Raw genomic sequence first — 12,267 nt, forward strand, 5'->3', positions numbered from 1 at the left:
GATTCTCCGGCACAAAGCACAGACAGGAATGAAGGCAAAATTCCCAATGACAATATCTCTAGTAGCTGTAAAGGGGCACTTGGTTGAAAGTGTTTGATTCTGTTCTTTAGAAGGCAGTGTTACATACATGCATACTTGTGCACTCGCACGCAAACACATCACTGTGTCTTAGGCTGAGTAGTGAATGCGTATCTTATTTTGGTGTAGACTATTTTGTGATTTGGCAGAGGGTGAGAACAAAGAAACATTGGACGTTACTTCAAGGAGTTAAAGAAAGGTGTGAATTCTCCCTGCCTGCCCCATTTCCTGCATAATTTTCTGGCAGCCTGCATCCATTATCAGCCTGCTCCCATGGCGTTGTAGGTTGGTGAATGCATCCACACTAATGCAGATGCCCTTCCTAATCCTGCCAGTTTTCTTCCAGACCAGTAGAGATCATGTGTGTTTGTGATATGAAATGGACTGTAAATGGGTATATTCCACCTATTCCAGAAGCCAAGGCAATTCCAATATACAGGCTTGGTACCCACAGCTGTTGTAGAGGTAACTGAGAATTAAATGCAGATTGGTCACATCCCAGTCAGTGATCAAAGAACAGCCTGACAGGAAGAGAAATGTTGAAGTTTTGGAGGGAAAGCTCAAAGGGAATTGAACATGTGTAAACCTTGTGGCTGAAAGCTGTGGAGAGGACAGGTTGTCCTCCCTTTGGTGGACAGGGAGAAGAGAGCCAGCACACATCTGACAAGCACGTTATTCATAGACCATTTTTGTGTAAATGGTGGAAAAGAAGGGATGGGAATGTGATTAAACTTTACCAACCTTGTGTTGGTTAAGGAGTGGACAAGTGAATGGGACCAAATGGGCTTTGATAAAGGACCGGCCTCATCTATCAGTGTGGTGCAGATACTACAAAAGTTGATTGATAACCTAGGCTGTGGTAAGCAACTTTATTGTCTGTTCTGAGTCCTGTGTATGGATTGCTTTTTGTAGACTTCCCATGGAGCTGTTCTGTGTAATGATTTTGAGGCAACTTGGACTGAAGATACAGAGGCCAGCATCTTTGATAAAATTTTCTCTTCCCTGCCCAAGGCTGTGATAACTTTAGCTGGCTACAGGCCATTGACCACCTGGAGGTAGCTGCGCTTTGTATTCCTCAAGGACTTTACAATAAACTGGGAGTCAGGATGCAAACCTGTTGCCCTGTTAACTGAACAAATAAGAAGGGAGAACTGTTGACAAAGGGAAAAGATGAAAAGTTTAATGGATTTTTTTAACATATTTACTTGTTGGTGGTGCTCCCAGCTTATGCTGTGTCCTTCTCAGAAACACAAGGAGATGATTGAGTTTCACCAGATGCTTTGATAGAGCTCAAACAGTATTATGTAAGTCCCCAGGAGGACTCCTTGGATAATTGAACCTGGCCTTTTGAGCCGCTGACAAAGTCTAGAAGAACATAATCCAGCAGACACCCACACTAGGGATCTAAGCTAGGGATCTAAGTGAATGTTGATGAGAAGGGGAGTAGGTGGAGAGCTCTTGATGAGATTGAAAATCTCAGCAGGAGCTGGCATGGAGTGCTCTAGAAAGAGCTGTCGTTGCCTAGAGCAATGTTGCTTTGAAGGAGCTGAGCATTTGTATTGAGAAGAAAGGTGTGGTCATCCCATTGCTGCTAGCATCCCAGGCTTTGTCCGGATTCTAATTATGGGAACAGTTTTAGATCTTTTCATCTAAAATTGCTGTCAGCCAAAGGGAGTGGTGCTCAGTCTGTGCTTAGTGGCTCAAGTTAGTTGATACTAACAGATTTTCTAGCTGTGAAATAACCACTTTGTTCCCACTCGCTGCTCAAATTGTACATTAGCAGGATCCTACTCTTTCCAGGGGACAGGCACATGCAACAGAAATAACTCAGTCGTGAAATGTTTCACTTAATGATGCAGCACAAATTTCCTAATAATGAGACAGATGCTTGCTACATATACCCTAACTCACACACGGTGATTGAGGGGAATATGTAGTGACTGTAAAGTGCAAGCATGAAGAACATTTTATGCTTTGAGTACTTCCTTGACACTTGACAAGCATTACCTGTGACTCATGCATCTCCTCTAAGATGGTAAAACAGTAGACAAGGAAAATGAGGCATGATACTGTTAAAGAACTTGTCTTCCAATGAATTATAGATATGATGAAGAGAGGAACCCAGGAGTTCTGGAGGAGTATGTAGAGTGATATTCCAAGCCAAATAAAATAACTTTTTATTTCTTTTATCTACTGAAAGTCAAAGTTCCCCACGAGTCATTCAGTTATTTCAGCTTAGGTTTCCAAAATATCGAAAAGCATTGTCTGTGTTCCTGTTGAACACGCAACTACAAGTTTTGCCTGATTTCAGTGGATAAAATAGATGTGATGTAGAGGCAGGATAGTTCAGTGAGAGACCAAGGTTCAGTTCATGCCTCTGGAACAACAGCAGACTTCTGATCACCACAACAGTGTTACATGATGCTAAAATTGCAGTAAAGTCTGGAGTCAGCTGAGTGAAGTTTGGGATTTATTTGCAAAGACTCAACAGTTTTGGATCTGTTGTTTCACCCAGCATTTCCAAAGGTGTGTGAGCTAAGTTTCTATCTGCTACATGTGTGCTTTTGTGTGTGTTACTGGTTGTGGCAAGACTGCAGGCCAGGCATATTCTCCTCTGATGCTGTAGCCCAGGTTCCTTTTATGTATACAATAACAACAGTTCCCTTGCATTCATGGTGGGGATTTGCTTTGGGAATATTAGTGTTGCTATAGCTACATTTCCCTAATGCTAGTTATTTCCCATAGTGTCCTTGTCACTCATCCAAGGATGCTGGCATTAGGTGAGCTCACAGCACGTCATTTCTGCCTTGGGGGTTATTGGTAGGTGTATTGAGTGGGCCAAGATGTACTGCTGCTAGTGCTTTGCCTGGGCTAAATCTACTTCAGCCATGAAGGAAATGGTCAGGGAAATAGTTAGGAGCTTTTTTACAGTAGTGTGATGGGAAAGGAAAGCCTACAATGCCTTTCCAAGAGGGTTTAACAGGAAGGAGGAGAAGGAATTGTCATCTTTCAAGAGAACAAATGCAGGGAGGGGAGGGAGCACAGTCAACTTCAGTTAATTGCTAGGTTGTGTAATGAGCTGGCGTGCTGGACAGCTACTGTATAGTCCCCATTGTGTCTGTTGCCTGGTTGGGGTGTACTGCTCCAGGGGATTTTAGCTGGGTTTTTGTTTTTAGTTTTGAATGGTTTAATGAGCAAGCTAAACAGCTGTAAAATTCAGAGCAGAAGCTCAAAAAGTTCACTGTTCTTCATGTGTGCATGTGTATGTGGTGCTGTGGAGAAGTGGCAATGAATTCTGAACAGCCACCTATTTCTTGTGGGAGGGAGCTATGTAGAAAATTCAGTTGCACAAAGAAAGACACTGGTGAGTTAAGACTAGCTAAAAAGTAGAGCTTGTCACTGACAGATCTTGCAGATTGACATCCAAGATATGCTCCAGACTCTCCATCTTCTCTTAAACTCCCATATTGTCTTCATAGACCTTGATCAGTGCATAAGTAGTATTAAAACAACAACTCTGTCATGCTAGTAGGCACCAAAAGACTCTCTCCTAACTTCAGTAGACATGCAACTGTTGGATGGAATCTCGTGCTCTCTCTGAATCAGTATTGGCATGTTAAGGCCACTGAGATGATTAAGAAATTGCAATGTCTGTTGTATAAGGAGATGAGAGAGCTGTTCTTGTTTAGTATGGAGAAGAGAATACTCAGGGGGGCATTTTATCAATATGTGCAAATTCCTAGATGGGAGGAAGTTAAGAAGGCAGAAACAGACTCTGCTTAGTAGTATCCAGTGACAGGCCAAGATGCAATGGGCACAAATTGAAATACAGGAAATTCCATTTAAACATGAGAAAAAAACTTTTTTACTCTAAGGAATATCAATTTTAGAATAGGTTGCCTAGATAAGTCCCTGAGTCTTCATCCTTGGATATATTCAAAACCCAACTGAACACAGTTCTGAGCTCTAGATGACACTGCTTTGAGTTGGGGAGTTTAGACTAGATTCTCTCCAGAGGTTCCTTCCAATCTCAACTAGTCTGTGGTTTTGTGGTTGTGTGATTCAGGTAATTGTTCCATGCTATTGGGCCTGGAGAAGCACGGATTAAGTATGAGTTTCTGTTATCCCTGGTGTACATTAAATAATTGACCAAGACAAGAAAAATGATACCTATATGGCAATATAGAATACTCTTCTGGTTTCACAAGCTTATTTCTACAGAGCTACATCAGTGCAAGATTATGTGCAAATCACACTTTACTGTGATACATGTCTTTATAAGAGCTGTGTTCTTCCATCACACACATTGCTGGACATTCAGAAGATCAAATAGCGAACTGCCACTCTCAGTCTGCTTATACTACAAGGGTGAGGTCTCTTTTCAGTGTAGAGATCTCAGCTGGCATCTGTTTTTGTAGTATACGATAATACTCAGTCAGCTTTCCAAGTAGTAGGCAGGCAATCTACATGTTGAGTCCAGCTTTGTGATTTAACAACCATGAGAAATACGATTGTTCTTCACTGGTAACTGTTTTGCACCTGGAGGTGCTATTCCATTGTAATTCCAGTAATAAAGGCATGCAGACTATGCAAAATATCATTTAAAGTGCTATTTATTAGTGCTAACACTGTAAAGGAAGAAAAGATAGTATGGATAATCTTACATCCTTTCAGATGCCAGGAACTCCCAAGTTGTGCCGCATCAAACAGGCATCTGATCTGGGCTCAGCTCACTGTGAAGACCCTGTCCATGGAAGGATTGCCCTGTTTTGGTCATTTGAACTATTACATGATTTTCTTACAAGAAAACAACTCCATTCACCATTGCTGCTGTCCAACAGAAAGAATGTTCACATGAGAACTTCTTGCTTCAAGGCAAGAAGTTGCTGGTGGCATAATCACCAGTAGTAAATGGGAGCTTCCTACAGGCTGTCTTTTACAATTAGCTGGCTACACTTATTCTGCACCTAAGAGATACTCCCAGCACAACACAGGCCTGAAGGCTAAGCTGTATGTGCAGCACAGCAAAGGACAGGCTTGGGCCTGCTCAGGTTAACTGTTACGTGGTTACATTCCTTGATGTGCAGTGGTTGGGAATATTACACTGAGATTTGTGACACTATCTCCAGTCCTCATTCTGTAGATGAATTTGCAAAGTACTTGACAAAAGAAACCAGTTTACAGGTATTGTCTTACACTAAAAATATTCCAACCCATTTAGTTTCAGTTGCTCACAGTGTTTCATAAAACCAGTTCTTGTGAAACTCCAGGAGGGTTTCCCGTTATTCGTAATTTTCAGTAAATGAAGAAAGCGCTTCATTCCAAAAGCGCCCCTGCTGTAAGGTCAAGAGCAAGTTTATTCATAAGTTAGGCTCTCGTCAGATTTGGACAGGTCCTGTCAAGTTTCTAGATACTTTTCCCGAGGCTGGCCGAGTACTTCTTTATCATTATTTGAGGATCAGGAGGACCAGCAGCAGTATTGCTGTACAGTTGTCAGCAGCCAGCATCAGCTGCCTGGCCAGGCAGGCACTTGCCAGGCTGGAACGAGAGCACAGCATCCTGCCAAGTCCATCTCGGTAACACTTTTGAGTGATCTTCGGTGGAAGTTCATGACGTGGTTCAGTGCTAATGGCATGAGTGACTAATTGCGATTAATGGTGTCCCAGTAGCCCATCGGTGACGCGGTAGCCCATAGATGGCAGTGTTTGCTGTTCTTTCACAATACCAGCGGTATTTGTATTTACTTACTTGTTCTAGCGGTATTTGTATTTACTTACTTGTTCTATCACAGAAGATTCTGTTGTTCAGTAAGGCCATAAACTCCAGCCGGAAAGACAGAGAAAACTTACTGACTCATCTCCCAGGATTTCTAGGAAAATTAAAAGGAAGCCTGCTTATGTTAGTACAAGTTTTAAAAGTACAAGTTGGTACTTTTTAAAGTCAGTTTTTCAAACCTGACAATGTTCTTGCTGTTGCAGATGGGGTATTAGAGTACACAAAGTCACCTCCATGTCCTGAGTCCATGGAATTCAATGAAAGTGTTAAAGAATGGGGACGCTGATTTCCTCCTACTCACATGATTTTGTAACTTAATAGCAATGAGATGGTTGTCCTTGCTATACTTGCTTTTAAATTGAGATAAAATGGTAGACATAGAAAACTTAGCAGCAGTCTCAATGGCAGTGGAATGGTTGCTTCCCCAGAGTAAGATGACGAGATGTGCTTGCTGTTCTGTGGACAGAGCTACTATCTGAACATAGACTGTCATTGACAAGGTTTTGTGCTACAGTATGAATCTGAGGCCTAGCAGATGTTGACTTGGTTTGAGTGCTTGTTATAGCAGGGACTGCCTGCAACAAATGTGTCCCTTCTGTTTGCATTTGTACTACAGCTGGTCCTGATTGGTAACTAGGCAGTAGAGCAACGAGACTTAGGAATACAAACAGTGCCACAGTGAGCAGTGTGACCACAGGCGCAGACTGAGGTTCTGTACCATAATACATCTCTTGTGTGTTAGGATGTGTGCAAGTTACAGACCACTTTATATGATAAATAATATCTCATCAGAAATGGACCAGAGTAGCATGATCCTATTTTCTGACTGAGGAAAAATACTTTTGCATGTAGGCACAGGACCAGAGCTTATATCATCTGGGCTTAGTTATCAGGTTTTTCAAAAACTCTGTAGATCTTAGACAAATCACCAACCCCTGCCTCATCTATGACTGAAATGGGACGGTAGATCTTTCTTTCTATCCAGTTTAGCCTGACTTGTGAATAGTGTGAGCTCTTTAAGGAGTGGGTTATCTCTTGTTCCAAATGAATGTGTATCAAGGAGACTTGATTCCATGGGAGTTTTGCATGAATAAAGAATCCAGAAATGGGACTTTCATTTGTGCTGTGTATGGGGGGAAATGGTGTATCGGCTACTGGACGTAGCTGCATTGCCCTATACTTAAATGCTCTTAACAGTCTTCTAACTGTTCTCAGTTTGTCTACACTTTGAGATCAGTGGCCCCGTTTTCAAAAGATATGAGCCTACCTAAGTACTACAGTTTAAAAGAAACCTGTGAGGTGCAGAAAATCCTGTTTTAAGTGGTTTGTCTTATTCAGGAGGTCTGCAGCACAGCTGGAAGTTGAATCCCTGAATCCTGCCTTTAAATGAGAAGGTGAGAACAGATGGTTCCTTAGCATCTCCAAGACAGCATATACAGCAGCCACATCTGCTAAGTACTTTCTGGTTCCAACTCATTTATTTCTCCAAACATGGTATCTATTGTAGGAGGAAGCAGTGTCTATGATTTCAGTCCTTCCCTCCTCAAAATTTATCTGCTGTCTAGGCTGACTGTCAGCAGTGGAGCTCATGAGTGGTACGAGTACTGAGGTGACCAGCTTTTAGCTTCAAACATGTGCAGAACCTGTGCAAGCCTGCAGCTTTCTGAAAATGTTTTCAGGCTGTGGATTGAAACACTTGCTCTGTGGGATCGCTCTAGGACTGTGACAGATGGAGGGCCTGTCACCTAGTGTGTGGTAAATGGCATCTATTTGGCTCTGCTCACAGTTGGTTTGAGAGGCTCTGAGAGTTTCTATGGGTGAAAATTTCTTTGTTATGTAGCAACGATGAAATCTCTGGAAAGCCAGTTCTGTTTTATCTTACTCTGCTAGCAGCCTTAGAGGACTAGATCTGTGTAAAAATGATGTCTCATCCAAAACAAAGTTCAGTCTGAGTGAGGATGTCATTACGGGGATCAGAAACGCCATATCTGTTTAAAAGCATTTAATTATTATATTCCTAAGGATAAGAACATGGGGTATGGCAGAATGTCTCAGAGGTCAGTAATACCTGCTTTAGGGGAATATACAAAAGGTACCATCATCACAAAGTCTGCCTTTAGAGGAAGTTTAAATATAAGCCCCGATTAATAAAAGATTATTTTCCCTAGAGCTCCTACTGATTAGTAATTAAGTATTAGAAGTGATTTTTCATAAAAGAGAAATAGAAATGAAAAGCAGTATTTTCAGAAATATTTTTAATAACCCTGTAAAACAGGAAAAAACTTCTGTAAAACAGCAAACACTTCTGTCAAACAGCTGCAAAGATGATGCACAAATGTGGAGAAACAAAAAATGCTGTGAAGATTGTCTTCCAAATCCAGGATGCGCTTTCTAAACCACAGAAAAAACACCTTTGCAAAAAGTATAGGAGTATCTTCACTGAGGAGCTTTTTGAAGTTCTTGTGGTACAAAAAGTGTATTGGATATTCATGTGCAGTATAGTGCATTCATTGCATAGCAGTACATATGTGGTAATTAAAATCAAAAGGCCAAATACCAAATGAAGGTAACAAAGTTATGAACAAAAATTTGGCTGATGGCTCTTGACAAAACTGTGCAAATAGCCCTTTATATGCGACATGAAGATAGTAAATGCAGGATGTATGGATAGTAATGCTTCTGGGAAGGCTCAAATTCAATGAATTTAAGACAAGACATTGAATTCTGTATATGTTTACACCTATGTAAGTCCAGAGTTACTCCACTAATTTAGCATTACTCTGGATATTTATCAATATGTTTGAAGTTAGCATCTGGCTTACATCATAAATTTCATTTCTGTCTTTTTCTGACTTCCAGTGGACTATCTGAGGGCAGAAAGAAAAAATGGCCTTTGGCCTTAATTCTAATTGTATTACAGTGGCTTTTTCTGAAAGTCATACTTCTAATTTGTATTTAATCCCTCATTCTTTGTGAACCATTAACCTCTCATTCGTAATGAAAATAAACATCTATTTTATTTTCTTGTTTCTACTGCAGTTTTATATTCAAATGCCTCTTAATATATTCTCCTTTCTGGAAATCAATGATATTTAAAAATATGTACAATTCAATTAAATAAATTTTGTTGTAATTCCCTATGTTTAAAAGTTACTCTTCCAATGCATATCTAATAACTTCCATATGTGTCACTTTGTAGGTAAAGGACTTAGAAGTAGTACAAACTTGAACAGCAGATTTCTGCTGAAATCCACTCCAATTCACAGTAATAGAAACACTTTTTATAGGAGAAATAAACTGTACAGAGAGTTATTTACTCTAATTTAAAATTTCTGATTTAGCCCCTACTGAAACCAGTGGGACTTCCCATAGATTGGTTCAGATCCCAGATGAGAATTACAAGAGTTAATCAATGGAAAGGATCAGGGGAAGATGAAATGTATATGTGTACCGCAATGCGCACACAGTCATTTAATCTATCTTAGTATTGCGTTCCTTTTCACATGGATACAGAAGGGAAGAATACTGATGCTATCTACAGCTATTCATATTGCTGGGAAAAATTAATATTCCATCCAATTATTAGAACGCTCTTCCTGCTTTGAAGAGAACCAACTAGGATTTAAAGGCATCCTATATTCTGTCATTTTCTTGATTTAAGCTGTCTAGTGATGGTGGTATAAATTCCTGGGCTTGAGTGATGTCTGGAAATGGTTCTACTTTGTTCAAGCAACAAAAGGTAACCAAATGAAGTCCTTCCACATAAAAGCATAACTACTGTAGAAAATAGTGATTTGGGGTCCAGAAGCCCATAGTGCACAACAATATCTAAGGGACGACTAACCTTCCACCAACACCAGCAGAATCTTAGATCTTTATAGCTGATCTCTGGAAAGTAAGGCTATCTCCCTGTCACAGTCCCACAGTATTTCCCTAACAATTAATACATTATTACACAGTACATGCAAATTGTCCATGGCAATTTAACAGCAGTGTTGCATTGCTGGCTGGCTGCTTCTCCAAACTGTGAGACAAGACTTAAATGACTTACGCAGGACATGTTAAACAAGGTTTTGAAATGCCTTAGAAATCATAGTAATCTAGAAAAGCATGCAATATAATACTTGTCTGTGCTGGCTTGACATCTCTTACAGCAATGGCTGGGTAGTCCCTGGAGTGCAAGGGGAATAGCAACAGCAAAGAGTCACATTGCAGTCAGTAGGAATCCACTGCTTGAAGGTTCTGAAGGACTTCCAGTACAACTTCGTAACAGAATATATACTCATCCTGTACACAGAGACACCAATGTGAAACACCTCATTACATTCAACATAAATTCTAGACAAAGGAGGATAGACTGGCTGAAGTGCTGTTATAACACTCAGCATCTTTGTAACATAGATATAAAAAGATAGCTATTTAAGAACGTCCTTGTTCTTTTTGTTCCATCACTTGTAAAAATTCAGGAACGTTTCTTAATGCAGTAGCTGTAAGCATGTGCTCAAGTCTTATTTAGGTCAATGAAGGTTATCTGTTTGCTTAATTTTAATCACGTGGTCAATCGTTATCTGGATGAAAAATATATCAGAGCATGTGCTAAAACATTTGGCTACAGGAAGAGTTTATCCTAGTCTTGTCTTGCTTTTCTTCCCACCACCTCTTTGCGCTAAATTGAGTTAGCTGCATCTTGTCTTTTCCTGTGTGAAAACTCTTTTCATCAGTAGAAGGATTTACTGAGGTGATGATAACTCATCAATAGCAAGAATTTGGTTTAAGGCCACAGTTTTGCAGGGTATTGTTTATGGCATCTCAGTGGTTCTGCTGTTGATCCCAGCTTTTCTTTTTGGTTGAAAAAAAAGCTGGGGTTGGGTGGGGTGCTGGTATCTGTACTATACTGGTGCTTTCCATTTATTTGAATTAGTTAGTGAGGGACAGACCTTTCATATTTAAATCTAGATACCACTTGCCTGGAAGGCTGTTAGTTTCCTCAAATGAGAGAACTTAATTATGCTTTAAGCTCCAGATTTATCAAAGCATGTGGATATGTACCACTAATCAAGGCTTCTAAAAATCATAATCTAATTTAACATTGAGAACTTACCTTAGTTTGGATCATGCCAAAACGCTGATCTCTCAAATCTCTCACTATCTGCTTGATGTTGAACTACCAGAAAAGAACACATTTTATTTTGTTGACATATAAGTTATAAAGAAAGAATTAAGCATGTTCAGAGGGAGAAGCTGTGACTCAGTTCTTTTACAAGTAGTGTATTTGTAGTTATTATTCTTGTTGTTTAAAACAACAAAAGTTCAGTTTATTTCATCTTGTTAGGATCAATTCTACCAGGAATTACTCTGGTCTAAGATGCCCACACATGTTGTTGACATCCATACTGGTTTGTAATACTTAACCATGATCTGTTTGATACTTACATTTAGATCTTTTTCTATATAGCTGAGCAGAACTTCAACACACAGCAAAACTCCACTTCTTCCAATGCCAGTACTGCAGTGAGCAACAATTGGTCCTGTACTGTGAGATTTTCTCATGTAACAAATAAATTTTATAAGCTGCTCAGCCAGTTTGGGAATATCGTGGTCTGGCCAGGTGATAAACTGCAAGTGACTTATAATTCGCTGCTCTTCTGTCTGGAAGAGAAAGACCAGAAATGTTAAAAATGATCAGTGCTAAGACTGAATTTCAAGGAATTCCACTGGTTTTCCTTTATCCTCATTCTTAGCCAATTGTTTATATACCCTACAATTCTTCAGCTTTTCATACTTGACCCTTTTAAGGTTTCTCAGAAGTTTCTCAGAAGACAAAGGCCTAGAAAATTTACTGCATATAATTTTCATGAGACAATGAAGTTACTCTGTTGCCGCAAAAGGATGTAGTTATTTTAGTTGTTGGTTAGAAAGGAAAACCAAAACCATTTGTTAAATTAGAACACTTCAGTACTGTTTACTAAATTGTTTTTGTAACAACTATGCCAATAGAAGAGTAGTGATATGATAGCCATGCTGATAAGTTCATGAATATTATTCTGGCTATCAAATATAAAAGAACATTTTTTTATTAGATATCCTAACGTACAAACCAAATCAACTAAAAAGTGCTTACAAGAATAATCATCACGTAGATAAAATAAAGACTACTATTAATTGAATGGTTCAGGAAAAGTACTTGTTGCCAGCTTGCCAAAGCACACTAAGCTGAATGCAAAAAACCTACCTGGATATCTATCATCAGAAGAATTTGAATGCATGTCTGGTTTTCTGCTGAAATAAACCAGTGGCTTTCTGTAGTAATTTGGTACTGGCCCATCTTCCTATCTTAATAAACTTTTGGGAAGACTCATATCAAATGCTTTACACTCAGTGACATAAGGTGAATCGTGCTTTCTTCATATAGAG

At 39.7% G+C, this 12,267-nt stretch overlaps 2 protein-coding genes across 8 annotated transcripts in view; one reads left to right on the plus strand and one right to left on the minus strand.

Annotated features, from left to right (window-relative positions):
• MAPK8 (mitogen-activated protein kinase 8) overlaps window positions 1-12,267 on the plus strand; it is a 185,838-nt gene that overhangs the window by 43,088 nt on the left and 130,483 nt on the right. The window lies entirely within an intron of this gene.
• Window positions 6,076-12,267, minus strand: part of FRMPD2 (FERM and PDZ domain containing 2) — a 79,611-nt gene continuing 73,419 nt past the window's right edge. For all 5 annotated transcript variants that reach the window (XM_080401536.1, XM_080401535.1, XM_080401537.1 and 2 more), the window contains 3 exons: window positions 11,287-11,502; window positions 10,955-11,017; window positions 6,076-10,140 (listed from right to left, as the gene is read on the minus strand). In XM_080401536.1, coding sequence (XP_080257662.1) covers window positions 10,069-10,140; window positions 10,955-11,017; window positions 11,287-11,502 — 351 coding nt within the window. In that variant the 3' untranslated portion in view covers window positions 6,076-10,068. The remainder of the gene's footprint in view (window positions 10,141-10,954; window positions 11,018-11,286; window positions 11,503-12,267) is intronic.

This window comes from Falco punctatus (genome assembly GCF_963210335.1).
Source record: "Falco punctatus genome assembly, chromosome: 9".
Classification (NCBI taxonomy): domain Eukaryota; kingdom Metazoa; phylum Chordata; class Aves; order Falconiformes; family Falconidae; genus Falco; species Falco punctatus.